The sequence below is a fragment of the Danio rerio genome, chromosome 24 (assembly GCF_052040795.2).
Source record: "Danio rerio strain M-AB ecotype USA chromosome 24, GRCz13ab, whole genome shotgun sequence".
In the NCBI taxonomy this organism is placed as follows: Eukaryota; Metazoa; Chordata; class Actinopteri; order Cypriniformes; family Danionidae; genus Danio; species Danio rerio.
Genome location: NC_141044.1, coordinates 2,981,695 through 3,003,919, shown reverse-complemented (window position 1 = coordinate 3,003,919; position 22,225 = coordinate 2,981,695). Strand labels below are relative to the sequence as shown.

Genomic DNA, 22,225 nt, shown 5'->3' with positions numbered 1-22,225 from the left:
ATACAGGTTTATAGGTCTGTTATTTTTACAAAAGAAGATATATTATTTGAGTTTATCACCAGAACTCCAGAAACTGTATTATGCTCAAGAAAGCAGAAAGTATCAGGATCGGTTTTGTATCGGTTGACACTCTGAATTTTAATATCGGGATTGGATCAGTTCCAAAAAAATGTATCGGGGCATCGCTGTTAATGTTGATGAAGTAATTGGTAGTTAACACTATTAAAGTGGAAAAGTCTTCTCAACTGAACTTAGGATTTGTTATTTGCAGTTTTTAGGTGGACAAAAATCAGCTTGAATCACGTAAGAAAGATTTGGGTGAAAATAATTATGAATCTGGAATGATCTGCAAGTCTTTACAAGACCAAATCAACCAATTATAGCCTTATTAAATTTAAGAACAAACCTGTAATTGTACTGTGAATATTCCTGAACTGTTAAGTCTTTGTTTTTATTGTCTCATAAATAATTTTTACCATCTGTTTAAATATAATTTAAGTATCCTGATGTATTAAAGGTGTTGTTTTTTGACATTCTGCTCAACCGTCTTTCCTCAGTGTCTTCTGTGCATATGAAATATTGACTATAAAACATTGGTGACAGGAGATGGATATGCCCTGCTGTGATGTGAGCTACTTTATTCTCAGAAACAGAGGAAGATGTTTGGAGTAAACCCTGCAATGCCTTCTGCAAACATAAGGAATGGTATTTCTCTTAAAATCTGCTAAGTCGGTGTGGAAAACTTCTCAGTCAACAGGGCCGTTATTAGCAACATTAAGCTTTGACAGAATAATGGGATGCGCAGGGAAAAGCTGATAGCGAATGCAGCTCACATCAGTGTTTCTCCGGTGGGGCTGGTGATAAATTAGTGCTAGCTCAACAAGCGCTGCCTGGGAAAATGGCATGAAAATAAGCACTGCAGCTGTTTTTTGTATAGGATGATCCTCAAATTACAGAGATTCTCAAGTACAAAGCAAATACCGCTGTTAATACAGTGTTTAATGCAAAAGGTCAATGCAATTTACCAGGATTGACATGAAAAACAAAAGAGTCATTAAATGCATCCTGAAGTCATTTGCAAAGTTCACTGTTAAAAAGGGTTCCACACAATTCCTTCATGTTGTCCTAATAGAAGTCATTTCAGTTAACGTACTGGTTTTTACAAATTTAGGTGGATTGAACATAAAAAATTATAATAATTATATATACCGGAAGTTCTTGAGCTGGCTGAACAAAAATTAAGGGTGCTTTAACACTTGGTTCAATTGCCTGGTTTAAACAAAAGTTCAATGGTCCCCCTAGTCACCTTCTCAGCTGGTTTGTGTTCACATCCTCTGAACCCCCCGTATGCTTGCTTTATTAAGCTGCTGTTGTGTGCTAGGTGATGGACGCACATCATGGACAGTCTTCTTTTACTGAATCTTTTGTTTTCTGGTAACATACAGAGTGTGACTTTCCTCTATCTGCCGCAAAAATATCAAAAACATTTAAAACATAACATGATGTCTGCAGAAGTTGTTTTTGGAGGAGATAAGCAGACATTATCACTGTGATACCCTCAGTCAGTCTCGCTTGGTAACGTCAGGTGATACACAGACATACACACACAAATGAACGTTATGAAAACTAAAGTTTGTTTTACAGTTGGCGGTTCACTTCCGTTATGTGGTACGATTGCATTTATATTACAAGTGAACTCGACCAGAGTTGGTGCGAAACGTACCCCAGACCACCTTTTTCAGGTAGACGTGGGTACAGTTTGTGGGTTCCCACCCAAGTTCAGAAGACATCATTCACACTAATTAAATGTAACATACATTGATGTCAAACGAACCGGGGTATGGACCAATAGAGCTATAGTGCAAGCACCCTTAAAGTCACTACGCATATAGCCAAAGCTATGGTAATGGGAAAGGGAAAGACCGAGAATAAGTGTTTGGTTTCTTTTACTATTGCTTTCTGACCAGGAAAATGCATCGTGTCTGTGGCCGGGGGAGAATCACCTGAATCATACTGACAGTTGCCCGGAGCAACAGATGAAAATATACAAATATGCTGAAAGCTAAACTCTGGGAGGAAAGAATAAGCCCTAAAGCAACACCTTAGTCCGGTTTGGTTTTTGTGCAATCCTAAGCGGACGCCTGAGGTGATCCAAAAACTGCCCTATTTAAGCTCATAATGGTTTATTTTGCTTCAGGCCAAAATGGACCACCTCCAATTGAGGTTTATTTTTGCAGGCATCAGAATTGAATAAAGGTTTTGAGGTCTACCAAGTGGTGGTATGACTGTTTGGACTTTTTAAATATTCTCAACCTATCTGACTTTTACTTTTGGTATTATGAGGACAGGATCACATTATAAGATTTTAAAGACAGTTTGTAGGATGTATTTTTAAGCTGGTCATGTATGATGATTGGTTCAGACTATTTGGTAATGATCGTTTATGCAACCAGATATCATGATCAGTTAAGATAAGGTAATTAAGGATCAACCTAAAGATGAGGTTGATATTTACAATGGAAAAACAAAGAAAATCACTATTTAAAAAAACAACAACATATATGCTGGATTGTTTCAACTCAAATTTAGCTTAAATATAAACAAACCCATTTTCTAAAATATATTTTAGATGTTCATGTTTGACCAGTTGTCTTGGGTCTCTCCATTACATGCAAGTTTATTACACAGAGTGCCATCTAATTACCCTTTATATAGGAAACACTTAGCATTTTTGGTTTTGGAATGGAAGGTAAAGTCTAGTTCACTGCACTTACAGAGCTACAAAATATATGCAGTGCTCACCCAGCAGGCACAGGACGTCAACATGACATCAGATTGACGGTGTACCCCAACGTAGTGGAGACGTTGCATTTTGTTTGGAAATCAAAATTGAGTTGATGTCCAACGCCCAACCTAAAGTCAACCAAATGTCAACATCTAATGATGTTACAGCTTGAAGTTGAGTGGATGTTACCACGACATCTATCAGACGTTGGATTTTGTTTGCCATACCTGACGAATAAATATCAGTTTTTGACATCAATATGACATTGGTTTAAGACGTTGACTCCGCATTGGATTTTGGTCACTTTCTAACACAACCTAAACTCAACCAAATATCAAAGTCATTATTGGACGTCAAAGTAAAGTTATCCTTAGACTCTGGCTAAACATTGAATTTGGTCACCTTATGTCACAACTAAAATCTAATCTAATATTAACGACTTATATGTGCCTGATGGGCTAGGTCACAGTCGGTAGACAAGGTGACCTCAAAATGACACTGCAAAAAATGCTTTTCTTACTTAAGATTTTTTTGTCTTGTTTCTAGTCTAAATATCTTAACGTTCTTAAATCAAGAAGCATTTCCTAGACAAGCAAAACATATTGTCTTGTTTAAGAAATAATATGCCAAAATGAAGTGAGTTTTTCCTTAAATTAAGCTAAATGATCTGCCAATGGGGTAAGCAAAATAATCTTATCACAAATCGAAAAACAAGATTATTTTGATTACCCCATTGGCAGATTATTTTTCTAAAGCTGGGCATTAGTCAGTCTTCACTATCTCGCCTGCAGCTACAGTAGTTGTGAATGCAGCTTTAAGGCTTTTGACTAACATTGGGAAGTTTCACCATTTATCACTGAGTTATGTTTCTGAACTCATTGACTTTCAACACCCAGAGGTCTCTCAGATGAGCCAAGCAAATATATCATATCTATTGACTTTGACACACCTTGTTGCCCTGCAGAGCAAATGAAGCTCTCAAGCAATTAAAAACGATGCCAAAATGTAAAGTCTGCTGTGGGTCAAATCAATGTAGATGCTCTTGGGAAGAACAACTGCAGTCTTGAACCACCGCAGGTCTTCTCAAAATGACACTGAAATGACAGTGGATGGCTCTGAAAATTAAAGTATTAACGCTTTACTTGCTAAATGTAAAAAGACGCAGTAAACGGTGAATGTTCAGGACAACCTACTGAAGCAGAACACAAGAAATGTCACCCAACAAAATGAAGTGCCTGGCTCAAGGGCAGAGAGAGACTAAAAGAGCTGAGTTCCTTTTGTTCAATGACTTTCTGGGACATCCTTTCACAGAGGTTCAATTGTGCTTTTGTCAATTCTAATCTGAGGATGAGTCAATAAGGATGCTCAACATAGCAAAGCCCAAGAATTAAGGCTTGTTCACACCAAGAAAACTAACTATGAAAACTAACGATAGTATTGCCTGCCCATCAACTCATGATAAATGTTAATTATTATAAGCACATGCTACAGTTTTGTTGTCTGATGCCTAAAATGCTCAAGCTTGTTCAATTGAGAGAACTGGGAGCAGAGTTATTATAGTTAACAAAAACAAATGAAAAAACAAACACTAAAATTGAAAAGCTTTGTTGTTAACTTAAATAAAAATAAAATATAGTTTAAAAAAACTTGAAGTAACTACAACTTTATTGTATACATACAAAACTAACTAAAACTAACTAGAATTAAAGCAAAAACGTCCTCCGTTTTGTCTTTTTAAATGTATTTAATACAGACTGTTAGCCTTTTAGAAGTAAATCTATTTACTTCGTGCTGCCAAATGTTCAACCCATACGGCACCTCAGACTCTGTAATCCTAATGCTATTGGCCAGATCAAGCCGGTCTGTGACAAAAACAACGGCTGACATGACAGCAGTATGGTGACCATATTGAATATAACCCAAGCAGATACTTTAAAGTATTAGTTTAACACATTTGTAGAAAATAAGGAGTTTTATTTCTGTATTAGTGATCGCGATCGCCAAGCATTTATACTGTTTAAATGGATCTTCTAAGTAAACTGGTGGAACTAACTCACCAAATCAAACTGTCTCCAGTAACGTTAAGTGCTTATACACAAACAACTTACTTTCTATTCTAGCATGCCTAATACCCCCTCTGACTCGAAATAAACCAACATATATATTATATATTGGAGTTATTTTTACTTATTAGAACAGTACACAGGGATGAGATTCGAGATTAAATAAGTGGTATATTTTCATGTTTCAATAAGAAATGCAACTATTTTTCAGTGTATGTATATTGCACTTATTTGGGAACTGAATCCAAATCTCTGAATCAAAGCTCTTGTCAAATCAGGTGCAGGTCTAGCCTTGCCCTAAAATGCTGTGAGGAAGGATTATTTCACCTGTCATGCCTGCCTCCACCTGCTCCCTATCTCCAAATCCAGGACTCTAGTCATCCTCTTTCAACATATCTGCACCAAAGCTTCTGGACTATCAACAGGCACAGGCATTTCTTTTAGATTCATCCAGTGGATTACAAGGATTTTTATGTAATTAAAGTCTTTGTATTGTAAGTCAATCCAGAACAAAGAAAGATTTGATCAGAACGATAAGATGTATGTCAAGAGGAGTTTCTTATTTTGCTATCGGCAATGGATGCAACAAAGTAAAGAATTTTTAAAATATTTCCCATGAACCTAAAATCATCATTAACTGTGTTTTCATCGACCTATTTTGGGATATGCATAAAAATGAAAGCGCAAAGATGTGCATACATTTTGAAAATGTGTATAAAACAACTTTTGCGCACAACTGAGCATTAAATGAAGAAAAAAGCTGTGCATAAACAACAGTGGAACACATATTCTGAATAAATTACAGCATGTGCATCAAAAAAGTATTTTGTTTAAGCGATCATATAATAATGTGATGGGACGGCATAATGGACAAACCAGTGGACTGACCACATTGTAAAACACTCAATATGTTGTTTTGGTCATTCTAAAACTCCTTAGCCAAAGGCTGTCATTACAGTGATTCAGTATTAATAATCATCCATTTTCTTTTTGGCTCAGTCCCTTTATTAATATGGGCTCGCCACAGCGGTCCAGCACATGTTTTACGCAGTGGATGGCCTTTTAGCGGCAACCCATGTCTGGGTACACACTTTTTCACACTCATACACTACGGACAATTTAGCCTACCCAATTCAACTGTACCACATGTCTTTGGACTCTGGGGGAAACCGAAGCACCCGGAGGAAACCCACGTGATCGCGGGTAGAACATGCAAACTCCACGCAGAAATGTCAACTGACTGAGTCGGGGCTCGAAACAGTAACCTTCTTGCTTTAAGGGGACAGCACTAACTACTGCGCCACCGCATCGCCCCTCGTAATATTATTATTACCCCCGAACCGTCTTGAAAAGCCATCGCATGATCATTGCATCTTCGTGTGGCAACACAGGCTTATTGTGAATACGTACCCCCATATACATTTGGCAACTATGTGTCTAGAGGTATGTATGGCAGAATTTCATCTTTCCGATGATCGCTAGGGGGTGGTATGATGCCATCGACGGCTTCTGTTTTGTTTCTGTTGAGTTTAGGAAGGAGGTGGTTGGGGTTATTGGTCTGTCTTACAGTCAGTCAGTCAGTCAAGTCAGTCAGTCAGTCAGTCAGTCAGTCAGTAGCAGCCTCTGGTGGATTTACGCGAGAAGAGCAAGCGTGAATGGCACTCGAGAGTAATTTGAGATCTCAAAGAGCGTACAAGTGGCCTCAAGTGAATTTTTGAAAACAAAATCTGTAAAATAAATAAATAAAAAATAAGTAAAATAATAAATAAAAGTACCTCCTCTGATGTATTTCACGCTCTTTAGAAATGTATACAGAGGTACTTATTCATAATGAGCCTAGGTTATCGACTTCTAAGGTGCAACTCATTTATAAGAGAAGAAAAAAAACAGAGTGACCTCTGCTACTGCAGAAAATATTGATATTTAGTGTCAGTTTATCACAGAGTGACGATTTTGTTATCTTTTTCTCACTGAATGGAAAGGTGATTTCATTGCAAAAATGTTTTATTCGGTATTCTAGTTTTACATCTAGTCTACATCTAATTCGCTTATTTAAATGGAAACATATTAATCTCAATGTTTCAATTTCATGATGAGCAACAACAAAAGCAGGATCTGTCAAACTTCATAAACTGTCATTTCAAACCATACAATAAATTCCAGCATGCACATCAAAAAAGTCATGTGGCTTTGTTAAGGAGGTCATATAAAAAGCATGATGAGACAGTATTAATGGACAAACCAGTGGACTGACCACATTGTAAAACACTCAAACTTCATTCATTCTCCTTCGGCTTAGTTCCAACATAATTTTTACACAGCAGATGCCCTTTTAGCCACAACCAAGTACTGGGAAACACTCTAACACACTCATATTTACACACACATTCATACACTATGAACAATTTAGTTCATCCAACTCACCTATAGTGTATTTGGACTGTGGGGGAAACCGGAGCACCCAATGGAAACCCACACCAACACGGGGAGAACATGCAAACTCCACACATAAATGCCAGCTGGCCCAGTCGGGACTCAAACCAGCGACCTTCTTGCTGTGAGGCAACAGTGCTAACCACTGAGCCACTGTGCTGCCCAATCAAAATGTTGTTTCGGTCATTCTAAAATCCCTCAGCCAATGTCTGTCATCACAATGGTTCAGTATTGTTATTATAATATTCTTATTACCGCCAGAATTGCCTTGAAAAGCCACCAAACGATCATTGCATATTCGTCTTCTGAGGCACATCTCATATATAAAAGAAAAAAAAATACACAACAATGGCTTTTACTACCACAGAAAACTAAATTTTTCCTTTTAATATTTGGCACCAGTTTGTTCTGTTTGACTCAGCGTTATTCACAGTCTTGCGCATACATCTAATTCACATATTTGCATGGAAAAATATTCATCTCAATGTTTCAATTTCATGATGAAACAACAAAAGCAGGATCTGTCAGACTTCAGAAACCTTTTGTCATTCCGAACCATACACTAATTTTTATGTTGGGGAGAACTTTCCCTTTAAGAATTATAAAAGAGCTGCCCTGTTTCCCCTTATCTGTGTGTTAAATATGGATGAACACCTTTTTCCCTCTTTGTATTGAAGGTCTAAAGGACAAGCATAGAAATGGTCTCAGTCCTTTTGACCACAGTCTGGCAGAAGTGATTTTGAATTCTCCTCATCTTGTGAGTGTTCGGCAGAGCTCTCGTTCAGGTCAGATGAAGTAGGTGTAGTAATTTATTTTCTCAGAGTAAATCGATTCATTTTGCTCTACACAAAGATTGCCCTTGATCGCTCGCATAAATTTAATCTTTCACTTCCAAAAGCATTCAAGCGGGGTGAGATGCTGCACGGAAACGAAATTATGACAGGCACGACCAGCTAGTCAAGAACAAAACAACACACACATAAATAAACAATGATAGAGGGCAATGTTTACTTGGCTGGTGAAGAGATGGAAGAAATCCTATGAGAAAAGCTCTCTGCCTGGTCGGGAAAGAAAGCAGGGAAAAAAATAGTAAGAATCTTTTCAGTTCATTTTGATTCTGGAAGAACACATGCGGTGAAAAATACTGACTTTACTGACCCTGAATGAAAACCATTCAGTTCTGAATATGAATGGACTCTATAAGCTTGACTTCATTAGAGAAAGTGACTATTATTAAAAAGTGACGTTTAGTACAGTTAATTAATTTTAGAAAAGCTTGAAAAATGCATATAAATACATAAGGTAAATCATTCATTTTACTTACTATCAGAGCTGGGTGTAACCCGTTCTACAGTAATGCGTTACTGTAATCTAATTGCATTTTTGAGGAATACATTATTGTAACAAATTACAGTACATTTTACATTTGTGTAATTTTTTTACAGTTACTAAAGTCTACGTAAACTGCGTCACTTAGGTTAAAATATAATATTTAGAAGAAAAAAATGCTTTTCAATCACGTTTTCCGCCGTGTCAGTTAGTAAGCATGCACTTTTAAAGTGCTAGAGAAGGCAAGCTGAAATACTTGCTGTCGAGAGCGGCTGCAGACAAATACAGACATTTTACTTTTAATTGAGTCAAAATATTGTGAAATATAGTCTATGTTCAGTCTGTAAAAAACTTTCTACTGCTTTAAACTTAACCAGCAACTTGGAACTGAGCAATCAGCTTCATACTTTGTAAGTAATATACAAATTTTGGTAGACTAATTACCTCAGACAAACACAAAACACCCAAACACTTCAGTGCTTTTTCATACTATGGATGTCAGTGATTATAGGTATCCAGTTTTCCTCATGTCATTCTTTTGTGTAATAAATAAAATAAAATAAATAAAATAAAATGAAATGAAATAAAAAAGACAAACAGGTTTGGAACAAGTGAATGATGAGAGAATTTGAAGTTTTAGGCAAACTATTTCTTTAGCTGTTGAATATGTCAAACTGCTTTGGTCAACCCATTGTAATGTTTTTTCAGTGAATATTAAATTACTGGAAGAGTTGCAGTACATTTTGTGTTTTCATAAGTATATATATTTTATATGTTTTGAAAAAAGAAACTTAAAAAAAAAGTAATTAAAAATCTGATTAATTTTTACATGAAGTAATTAGTAATATAATCAGATTACCATTTATAAGTAGTAATGCAATCAGTAATTTGTAATCGATTACTTTTAAAAAGTTATTTACCCAACACTGCTTAATATTATTTCTATTAGGTTATTTGCTATGAAAAAAATTAATATCCGTTGTATTTTTTCTTTATGAGTCAAAACATTAAGATTTTTGACACCCAAAGCACCATTCATTAATTCATTCATTCATTTTCTTTCTGTCTTAGTACCTTCATTAATCTGGGATCTGCACAGCGGAATGAACCGCCAACTTATCCAGCATATGTTTTACACAGCGGATGCCCTTTCAGTTGCAGCCCATCTCTGGGAAACATCCATACACACATTCACACTCATACACTACGAATACTTTAGCCTGCCCAATTCACCTGTACCACATGTGTTTGGACTGTGGGGGAAACCGGAGCACCAGGAGTAAACCCACGCGACCGCGGGGAGAACATGCAAACTCCACACAGAAACACCCACTGACCCAGCCAAGGCTTGAACAAGCGACCTTCTTGCTGTGAGGCGACAGGACTACCTACTGCACCACTGCATGCGTTTTGCAGCACATAATCTGTCAAACGAATGAAGATCTTTTCTTAATTTGCTGTTTTTTTTTGTTTTTTTTTTTGTAATTGCGTCTGTTATCTTAAATTTCAGCATGTTAAGCTCTCTCGGCCACTGAATGATTCAGATTCGGACCTCTGAATTGAGATGTTGACATGCCCTGCTCCTGCCTATAGAAAAGCAAAAGTGTTCTTAAGCCAAGTCAAGTCATCTTTATTTCTACAATTTTTATATTTTTTAGCGAAGAAGGCATCAAAAAGCAGCTTATCATACAAATGATAAAAAAAAGAAAACAAAAAGCCATAATATGATTGTAAAACAACAAAGCATATCAGGCAGGCAGGAATGTGGTAGTAGTGGTAGAATGCTGGTGTAGTTGTAGGTATAAGAACCAACATTGAACCAGAAATAGCTATAACTCACAACTGGAACTGGGTTTATGCTACTGGAAAAGGGGTGTAATATAATAATAATCAAGAGCAGATTCTCTTTGTCTAATCTATGCAGAGACAAGAAACCCACATGTTGAGTTCAAAGATGATGAAGTAGGTGATATTAAGATAACCCAGTAGTCATACCTGTCACATACACATACTTTACTAGAAATGCTGTCTTCAGTCTCTGGTTTACATCAAGAGACATCCATCCACACCCTGAGCCCTCGATACATATGGCACTTCACATAATCTCTCACTTCCTCAATGTGCTGTTTTATTTCTGAAGTGAGATTGCTTTGTCTCTACAGTGTGTTGAGCGGCAGGGTATGTCTGTATTGAGTATAACAGTAAGCCACACTGGACTCCAAGAAACTGTTTTCGATGATCTCTAAGGTGAAGCAAGAGAGAACTCAGGCCAAAGTGGTAATGAAGTTGGTGTTTGCTAAAACATGAAGGCTACCTCAAACTGTGTGGCTTGTGGAGGAGAGATGTGCTGTTGCCAGACAATGAGAGGAGTGAAAATAAATCCTCCAAAAACACTGAAAGAAGTAAACAAGCCATATATAGAGACCAAAATAAATGACTTGGACATTATGGCTTTTGACTTTTGGGCTCTTCTCTGTTTCAGAGCACACTAACAGCTGTATAACATTCATAAAATTAGTGTTGATAGACTGCGAAATAATCTCTAATAGAATAGTTTGGATTAGAGTTTCTTTTCAAATTTTGATAAATATTTTAAAATGTAGTTTATATTACATTTTTGTATTATTAGTACATTAAATAAAAAGAAAGAGAAATATTTCCTTCACAACTAGCCAAAAAAAAAAAAAGAAAAATATATTTCAGTTAATATTTAGAGAGATATAGTGTTGCCAATAAGAGTAATTTTATAAAATAAAATCTTTTGATAAGATTGGGTGTGTTTACATGGACAACAATAATCAAATTTTAATACGATTAAGACAATACTCTGTTTAAAAGTCTACCATGTAAACAGCCATTTTTTTTATTTATTTTATTCGACTAAAGTCAAAATTGAACTAAATAGAAATTGAAGACATGTGGATTATGCCCATTTTAGTGGCATTATAGAAGTGCAGTACAGACATGCAAATGCCGCAACCAAACTATTACCGTTGTTTAGGATTATGGCCGCATTTTGCGACAGTAGTCTATACACACACACTTTGTTTGACACTACTGTCTGCACCTGAGGGAAACCGGAGCACCCAAACACAGGGAGAACATGCAAACTCCACACAGCTGGGTACCCTAGCCTGCTAGGGTAGCTCTGGGTACGTATTTCGAGGTCTCCAGAAAAGTAGACCTGGCAATGTATCCACAATGAGCCTGTTACAAAACACACCCATAACTCATTAAGAGAATAAGGAGAACCCTTTTACCATGTGCCTGGTGCACCAACCATTTTTCCCATCCTTAAATTAGCAAAAGTGTATTCAGACACCTGCTCTGTGTGTACTTACATCGTTAAAATAGAGCCCAAACCATGTTCTTTAGGAAACATATTAAACTAGGACACGAGAAAGTGCTTTTTCGTTTTTACACATTTTGCAACTCCCACAATCAAACTGTCTTGTACATCCTGGGGTAAAATGTTAACACACAGTCATAAATCTCAGTGGCTATAAATGAATGGGCATGAAATCCAGCTAAAAACATTTCTTTTTCTTGAGGCGGTCAGCTTCAACAGAACCCATTCTTGCATTTGGTGGCACAGTTCAGTGGGTTCAGAAACACAATGGACCGTTTTTACACGCTGACCTCCAGAAACCAGTCCCTCAGCGAGACAAACTGAAAGAGTGACATTGTGATATTTCATACGAAGAAGCAAAGTGAACTTAATGGAAAGCATGAGCAATTCTTCCACTGATTTTTTTTCCCCTCCAAAAATTCAGGCAAGGGCTGTCAGCATTCTTGTGTCGAAATGGAAACCAGACACAGGGATAGTGTGCAGATGCCTCAAGGGAGAATGCAAGAGCCCTTGAACCACAAACTCCGTAATTAGATTATAACTGACTGTCATGAACATTGATTCTTGAAATCAGAACAACAATGAGCCTTTAATCTTTGACTTAGAGTGCTAACGTGCTACCGCTACATTGACTATTTGTCTTTTGTGAGTCAGACTATCAAACCAAACAAACAACAAGGCAATACAATTTCTAAAATGCTTAGTTTGACCTCTTCTACAGCACATTAAAAATGTCCTCAGCTTAATATTCAACAAATACAATGGGGAAATCCAGCAGCTAAACTAAAGCTAAACTAAAGACTTCATGAGCCCAAAGGCTTTAAATCTTATGAGCAAAGGTGCTTTTTTTAAGTACACATTATGCTAGATGGACTGGTTTCCAATGTGGATCTGTTGCTTTGCATTGCAGTTGCTTCTGTTCATTGAGTTTCATCCCACTCCTCAATATAAACTCATGCTGCAGTAATGCATGCACAAGCTGTGGGCTTTCTTGTGTGTGATTCCATAACTTTTCCAGATGTGCATGATTACTGGACGATTTTATTCATCCATTAATCATCCTCTACAGTCCACTCAAATAGAACAACTTCTAGCATAAAATAATATATACATTCGCAATAATGAAAATATGAAGCCATTTTTTTGTCATAAAACAGAGTTCCTTTATGCTTTCATCCTTATTATGGCAAATATCCAACTTCTGAAATAAGGGAAAAACTAGAGGGACTAGATTTTGTCCAGTAGGAGTTAATTGGATGCTTGCATTGTTGGATTGTGGAAGATCATCAGAGAAAAAATTATTACTAGGATAGGGGAGTCTTTTTGGTAAAATAAATTAGAATAAAAATATGGATGAATCATTTATAATAAATGCAGCAATATTTGATAATCCATTTTGATCAATATTGATTCTTTTTTTTTTATTTCATAGTGACTTTAAATAAGTGTATATTTACATACACATTGTTCAGCATATATAAGTTCACCCCGGACAATTCTATCTTTTGAGTTCTTTTAAATTTATATTTTTAATAGGAAGCTATACAACATTATATTTGTGCATGCATATACATTAGGTTAGTCAGTACTGAGGCCAAATCTGAAGTTTATTTAACAAAATAGCTAACGATAACGGTCCAAAAAACTAGTACAGCCAAATCTATAGAAAAATATTAAATACAAATTTAAAAAAAGAGGAAAAATCAAGAAACAATTATTTAAAATTTTGTAGATTGTAATTTATTTATTTTATTTTTTTTGCAATATTTTGCTGGGATTAAATTTTATTATCTTTCGATTTCTAAATATGCTTGGTGACTAAAATATTATTTTAATAAATATATCTGTTTAATCAATCTGTTTTGTTTAAATACAACAAATTACATTGGCTATATTCAAATATTTCAAACTGGGCTGTACTCAATTATGCTGAGCACTGTATATATATATATATATATATATATATATATATATATATATATATATATATATATATATATATATATATATATGTGTGTGTGTGTGTGTGTGTGTGTGTGTGTGTGTGTGTGTTAAATGTAACAATTCTGGTATCATTAAACCATTTAATTGTAGAATTTTTAAAAGTTTAATCATTTAATCATTTTCTTAAAATTATCAAATTCCCTGCTGTTTATTGTTTTTCATAAATATGTAAACTTAAATTAAACTGATAAAAATACTTTTTTTACTAAAATGTCCAACTATTAAAACAAACTCGTGTATGTAATATTTCAGGGATATTGTTTGCCAAGTTTATTATTTTTGTTATGATACTAAAATAATGCAACAAACTTTAATTCCATTTAACATCCAGTCTAATTAAATACATTGAAAAAATGCAATATCTTTATAGATTTAGTATATTTAAATAAAAATATATATACTTGAAATCATACTGATATCTATAATAACATTCAAAATGTTAAGTTCAAATTTTTTATTTATTTTAAGATCCCGTATCACGTTCAGTGTACTTACTATAGTAATTACAAGTAATTTTGTAAAATTATAAGCAACTAATTCAAAACATATCACACATTCTAACATTACCATACAGTTAGTACATGTAATCAATTAATGTTACTCAGTAGCTAAATGAGAGTAGACACCTTAACCTGTTAACCAGCACTCACTCAGGTATACACTCAGGTATCATTGGTAGGAAGACACTTTGGGCTTTACTATAGTCTACACTGTTTCATGCCAAAAAATATAAAAAGTTACACATTATGAAGTCATGAGAAAGAAAAATTGTACTGTGTTCAATATTTGCTTTTTCATAAACAAACACATGAAATCAGTCATGTATTTGACATAGAAAAAATATGCCTTGAAAGTAAATTAAGTGTAACCCATTTTTTTTTATTTGCGTTTAAATCCAATGCTGTGTATAATTTACATAGCATTTATAAGAACTAACACACCCAAATCACGGAATGTGCCAGAGGCTGCACACCTATGTGACTGACATTTTCCTAAACCTCTTTTCAAGCTATGTTATTAGTATACACACACACACTGCAGTGCTTCATGTTACACCAGGGGTTGTGGCGGGTTAAGAGCTGATTTTTTTTTTTTTTTCGAGCAGGTGAAGATGACCAGCTGCCACCTGCTCTAAGACTCTGAGAAGGTCCCTCTGGCATTTCATACATTAGGACACATTAAGCACGGAGATCGTTCTCCGTTTGGCAGCAAAATGTAGCCATGTGTTGAGGACGTGAGAGAGAAACTACACCATGACCAAACTGCACATTATCAGGACTCTGTGGGTGTTCAGCTGTAAGAGATTACTCTGCTGTCAGGGGCAGCATTTCCCAGCATTTGGCTAGATTTGACCCTACAATCCTATTTTAACATCAGAACAAAATAAAAGGCATTAATCTTTGAATTAGAGAGCTACGGTTGCATTTACTAAGTCCATTCCGCTTGAGATACAGATTCACCAAACATCTAAGGCAACTTAAACCCTAAAAACAAACTTCATCAGCTTAAAATCCAGTTAAAAGACAAAGCAACTCAGACATGATGAAACAGACACCCACAGTCACAAATACAACTGTAGGATACTACTGATGAATGAGCCACACAATAATCATGACTGAACACTCACAAAGTGGGACTTATGATTAAAGCGTCCTCGTTTATAGTTGTACACCATGAGTTTCTCAACCACGATCCTGGAAGCCCACAAACACTGCATGTTTTGGATATTGGATTGGTCTCCTTTATCTGTCCACTGTTCAGACTCTGCTAATGAGCTGATGATTTGAATCATGTGTGTTTGGTTAAAGACACATGGAAAATGTGCAGAGCTGGTGGTCCTCCAGGAACATGGTTGAAAAACAATGGTGTACACCATTAACCAGTGGAAAATCTCCACTTTCCCTACACGTTTTCTACTTCTCATTGTGTGTGCGCAAGAACTGTCACAGACATTCTCACGTGCCCTGCAGAGACCCACAGAGACGCACCTTTTTGGGACTTAAAAATGTGTATATCCGGGGTTTCTAAATCTCCAATATGTCAGTGATTCGACTTTTGATATCGATTTCTAAGCCGCCATCATTTTTATTTTAAGCCTGAATTACTTTCGCTTGGCTTCGCAGCTGACAGTGCATGCACAGCCGCAAGAGCGGATGAAATGACATCTAAACTGGCTGCAAAACATATGTTCACCGTTAGAAATTGTTAATTAACTAATTTGCCTTATTTAAATAATCTAGACTTTTTATTCATGTGATTATTCAATTTTTTTAGATTTTTATTCCATGGATGTTTTTATTCCTTTGTGTCATTTATTTCTAATTTGCTGTATACTTTTTTTATTCAATGATGTTGATATATTATATATTTCATACATATCTAACATGCTTTGGCAATACTGTACAAAATGTCAGCAGTAGATTTTACCTGTCAATGGGTGCACATGAATCCTGAATAGAATAAAAGTAAAACAAATAGTGAATTTATTTTCATTCTTGTTCATCATCAGTCTTTAAAAAAAACAGTGTATAATAAATAAAAATATTGGTAAAAGGTGTGTTTCAATCCAGCTACCATTCACAAAAAGACTTAATCTGGCTACTTTTCATTTCACAAAAAGACTACTTTAATGCTCTTATGAAAAGATAGATGAGCTAAATATGCACTTTTGTACGTTCATCAACATATTAACTTTATATTGCAAATAAATTATAAGAAATACATGAGAGAGCCAGTAGAATGAGCAACAATGCAGCACTGTGACTCCATATGGAGCATTCACAATGATTATCTTCAGTTACAGCCTTTTAAAGTTTAATCATGACATCTGACCATAACTGTGATTCCTGTTTCTTCCATGGCCAAATATGACATTTAAAAAAATGAAAAGACAGCAACACAAAAAGCTCCAATAATATCAGATTTATTTACTTAAAATGGCTAATCACAGCATAGTTTTAAGTGAATAAATCTGATACTTTTAGAGCATTTGGTGTTGCCGCCTTTTCATATTTGTACATTTTCTTACTTTTTGTTAGGCTGAGAATCCAGTTGAGATTGATGTGCATGCATTTGTGAATATATTTATGGTATTTTAAAATGATTACAATTAAACATTGATAATCTTAAAACTGATTAAACTGACTTTGAGACTTTTATTGACTCACAAGGATGTATGGATATATGTTTTCTGAAATGTTGGAAATATATGTTTTCATGTATATGTTGGTCCTTTTTCTGTGTTTTAGATTTTTCTTTTTTGTTGGACCAAACTAATAAAGGGATATTCAGTTTTATTATTTTGCAAACATTATGTAAATATTATTTTTGTAATCTTCTCTAAATCTTCTAAAACTAAAAATGGTTAGACCAACTTCCAAATAACTAAGGTTAGAAAGGTTAGACCAACTTCCAACTAAAAACTTTCTATAAATATATCGTTTGTGTTACATGTTGGGAACTTTATTAAACTACATATAACTACTATAACTACATATGACTTTAAACAAACATTCTATTAACCTTACTGGAAGACTGAGGATATTTGTCATCAGGTTATGACATATACTCAGATTAACTCTGCTGGATTTTAAATTATTTTAAAGAGAACATTGGTGGCAAGCCTGTGTACAATCTAACAACCATAATAAGACGTATTTTCGTCAACATTACAATATAGCAGTACAATATTTTAAGTTTGTCCACTTTCGACCACATCTAGGAATAGTCAGACACATTCAATCAGCTTACTTTCTTAACATATGTTACCGAATATGACAAAACATCCACAATAGACCATCTACTCTGCATCGATGGATGTAACAGAATATGCAATCAATCATTTTACTTTCTTAGCATATGTTGAAGAATTTGCAGCCACAAAAGACCATCTACTCTTTATCTATGGATCTAATACAGAAAATGCCAGATCGCAACAATCTGCACTATTTCACGCATTATAATCAACATACAATAATTAGAAATATAAGAGTGAATGCAATCGCCTTACTTAATGTACTTCCTTATTGTTTTGATCTGACAGACAAACTCCTTTTTATAAAAAAAAACCAAGTGTCCAAAATGTCAATTTACATCAGCATTTAACCATCTACTCTCTATCTATGTAACCCGAAACATGCATTCAATCACCACATTCAGTCAGCTAACTTTTTTTAAACCTGTGGTGGTCGAAAGTGAGTGAACAGCCACAAAAGGATGTAAAACAGACAGTACCAGATCGCAATATTCTGCACACATTATAGTCAACCGCCAATATTAGGAAATATAAAAGTGAATGCAATTAAATCCCCTCACATACTTTCTGATTGTTTTGATCTGACAGGCTAACTCCTTTTTATAAAAGAAATCCAAATGTCCAAAATGCCACTGCTGATTCACTCCAGGATTTAATAAAGGCCTTTCATGCTTCACTTGTGAATGCTCATAAATTACAGCTCGACTCTTGTATATTAATCTAGTTATGAGTAGAGTCTGTCAGGTCAGAACTCAGGTAAACAGTCTAAATGAGAGCAGCAGAAGAGTCCCGAGGCCTGTACTCTGAGACGAGAGCATGAACCAGCATGCAGGAGATGGGAATTTTTACTGTGCCTTGTGGCGACTGGCACCCAAACAAAAGTGTGTTCTAGAGTTCAATGATGTCAATAAATGAACAAAAAATAAAAGCAGAAAAGAACCGCATAGGAATATCTGCATTGTAGTTGCTGACATGAAATATGACAGACTGAATTAGCTGCCATCACAGATTGTGTTTTAAAAACACCATATATCATATGTATTATTCATCAGTCACTGCATGTGCTGATGCAGCCCAAAAAAGCCCTGATTCTGCAAAGCGTGGGAAATGTTTTCAAGGAACATTTTTCTTTGTCTGTGATGTGAGGTTGAAGACTTAAACTAAGAGTCAATAAATCAACTAGCCCCTGTTTGCCTCAATAAACAAGCCATATGTGCTGATATTAGAAGCTGTTATGATAATGAATAACAGTCACCGTTAGTCACGGCGTAAAGGAGAGCAAGTCTGTTTCTTATTCAAATCTTTGATGTGCAAAACACACAGCACTCTTTCAATATTTGCCCTGCAGAAGTGCACACGTGCTTCTGCATGACCTCCTACTTACTGCAAAGCTTTCAAGTCAGATGTGTTTGGGTCATTAAGCTCTTTCAGCATAAAGGGCAGAAAAGACAAGAGTGATCTTGCGCTTTTAAAATAGAGAAAGTGGCACGATTTGGCCCCTATCATTAGCCATCAAAGTGCCTGGGCCTGATTTCCATCTCAGTCAAGAGCCTCTGACTCTCATTCCTCTCTGGAGTCTGCGGTGTCATTATGGTTGAGGAAAGTCACCTTGCATCACTGTTTTCTGCAGTGCCGGCATCCATGATCGTCAACTGAAATTCTGTGTTAGGGCTTTGAAAAGATTGCAGAGAAAACATGCAACAAAACAAAGGTTTTGTTCTTTTCCTGGAAACAGCAATCTCTAGATCACTTTTGAGACAGGATTTCAACAATCCCAGAAATGGCAGTGATCTTTTAAACCAAAGAAGAGCTTAAAATTCATGGCTAACACATACAACAGAAAGAATTGAAAACTTGAGGCAATAATGCCACCAAAATTGATAAACATGACTCCAAAAATCTAAATAAAAAAGTTAGATATAGAAGGCAGAAGTGTGCAGTACGGCGCATCTGTTGAGCGACTCCCTTCACCAACACGCATGATCGCATTCCATCAAATTCGCTTAAATTAAGTGTTCTGAAGTATGGCTATAATTTACAAGCAAGGATTCTCACACACCAATGTGAAGCAGATGCTTTACAATATTGTATGTAAGGAGGGAAACACGTCAAACTTAATCAAACATTTGATAGAATCTACTTGAAGGCAGAGAAATGTGCCAGTTCCTGTCGCAAGATGTCAAAAACAGTGCATTTCTCTGGCACAGACTACATTTACATTGACACCAATACTCAGATTTTAATATGATTAAGACAGTACTCTGATTAGGAGTCTTCCATGTAAACAGCATTTTTTGATGACTTTAAAGAACCACAGACACCCGTGTCAGGAAATGCAGAGTTTTTTTTTTCCTTTCCATTTGGCATGTGGTATCATATTCCATTAAACCAACACTTTTCCACCAGTCCTTACATAATAATCTGATCCAGTACCTCAGTTTGTTGCAGGGGCATAAACAATATTTTGGTAAATGGAAGGGAAAAGTTCTGAACTGAAGATAAAGTTGGAAAATTTTAAATGAAACGCCTGAAATTACAAGAAACTTCAGAGGAAACGTGGATAGCGTGATGATGCAATAGATCTGTGCTATAACATGTAAAACAGATCATGAAAAGAACATTAAAAAAGCAACTCATGTAAACACCTTCATCATATTATTGTCTTATTCAGATTAAGGCAAATCATTAGATTACTGATGGCCATGTATATATATATATATTAATGTAATATATGTATTATACATGCAATATAAATAGCACCGGTATCGAAAAAACCCCAAACAATCCCCAACCCTAGTGCTGATTAACTTGCTTTGTTTCTGAAAGAATCAGGAGTTTGAACAAATCGTTTGAATGATTCAGTGACTCAATTGTTTAATAAATAATAAATAAGTAAATAAATAAATAAATTGCGGTGAAAGATAGAAAATATGTGAAGAGTGGTGAAAAACATACATTTATAAACCCAACCGGCTTGTTCTCTGATCCAGGCCTCCAAATTGCAAAGTTCACCTCTGCTCACGAAGCGATTTGCCATAAAACTAAAAAATAATATCTAAAGATTCAATTTTTGGCAGTAAATTCCCCTGAACGGTTATCTTCATAAATGATGAAACTCTATACTTTTACTGCATGTCAATAATTATCTCTTTTGTGTCTCATTTAACTTCTAAAGAATTTAAAGAGAAACATCTGAGGCAGAGGTAATACTTTCCTCTAGGTCTTGATTAAAGCCAGAGCACTAAATAGGTGAGTTTGATGGTTGACAAATGGCCATCAAGCTAAGAACAAAGAACCACCATACAAAGAAATACTTTTCCCCCTTTATCTGCACCTCTCTGGATCCAATTAAACAAGAGATTTTAGCTTACAAGGTCTTGCATGAAAAAAGAAAAAGCTGTGCAGGAACATTAGGTAACTCATGGCAGCTTACTGAACAGTTTATCAATGGAACAAGTATGCAAAGTTTCTTTTAAGGTGAGTAACCCAAACCAACGCACCTAACTTTCACTCAGACTCCTCATGACCCTTGACACCAGCTCCTCTTTCTTATCCTTTGAGCGCACATTGATCCCCCGACTCTTCAACCATGCATGCAGAGTTGAGATGTTGATCTTTGAGAGCTGGAAACAGAAAATAAATAAATAAACCTGCATGTTGCTAGGTAACACCTCATTAATTCAATTTTTTTACAACTCAAAAATGATGGGTCTAAACCTGGTAGAAATATGTTCAACTGATTTATAAGAGCTACTTTTATAGGCACCTGAAAGTAACAGACTTATTTTAAATACTAAATAATTAAGTATGTAAATGTCAGGATTTAATAATCATTGTTCATTCATTCAGTTATTTTTCTTTTGCTTATTTATTAAGGGTTGCCACAGCAGAATGAACCACCCGCTATACAGTTGTGCTGCTTTAATTTATTTTCAGGATTCTTAAAATAACAGCATTTAAAATAGAAACCTTTTGCATCATTATAATCATCTATACTATCACTACAGCTCAATGTCATGCATCCTTGTGGGAGAAAATTAATTTCTTTTAAAAATCCCACAACTAAATGAGTCTCAAACCTCTGTTCGGTGCTGTAAACTTGTTATTGTTCCTACTGTCCAAGGGTATCCATCAAACCATAACATACAAAATTACTCATCATACAAATTATTGATATGATATGGGTTTTTATATTGCTGCACCTGTTAGTAGCCTCCATCATAAAGAAAATATATGAGCTCATCTTCTTTCTTAATGGCATTCAATCAAGATCATGAACACATGCCAAGCTTGTAATGGGTTATGTGAAACAAAGCATTCACACAATAGAACTGCTGTTATTTTCCAAATGCACTGCACAATACTACGAAATTATGCAATATGAGATATTGTTGTTGAGTGCTGCAATAACAATATTTCTAACAATATATCAGGCTGACATAATTAACACATAATTATTATTTTTCTAAGTTAATTAATATTTTGTTAAAATCTATCTAATATATTGT

At 35.4% G+C, this 22,225-nt stretch overlaps 1 protein-coding gene across 9 annotated transcripts in view; it reads right to left on the bottom strand.

Annotated features, from left to right (window-relative positions):
• si:ch211-152c8.2 overlaps positions 1 to 22,225 on the bottom strand; it is a 131,914-nt gene that overhangs the window by 89,632 nt on the left and 20,057 nt on the right. For 8 of the 9 annotated variants that reach the window (XR_015524680.1, XR_015524678.1, XR_015524679.1 and 5 more), the window contains exon 14: positions 21,218 to 21,340. Coding sequence is in view for 5 of the 9 variants with exons in the window: in XM_087309040.1 (XP_087165166.1) it covers positions 21,218 to 21,340 (123 nt within the window). In the remaining 4 variants the exon portion in view is untranslated. Of the gene's footprint in view, positions 1 to 7,638; positions 8,340 to 21,217; positions 21,341 to 22,225 lie in introns of those variants that run through there. The other variant, XM_087309039.1, reaches the window with a different exon arrangement.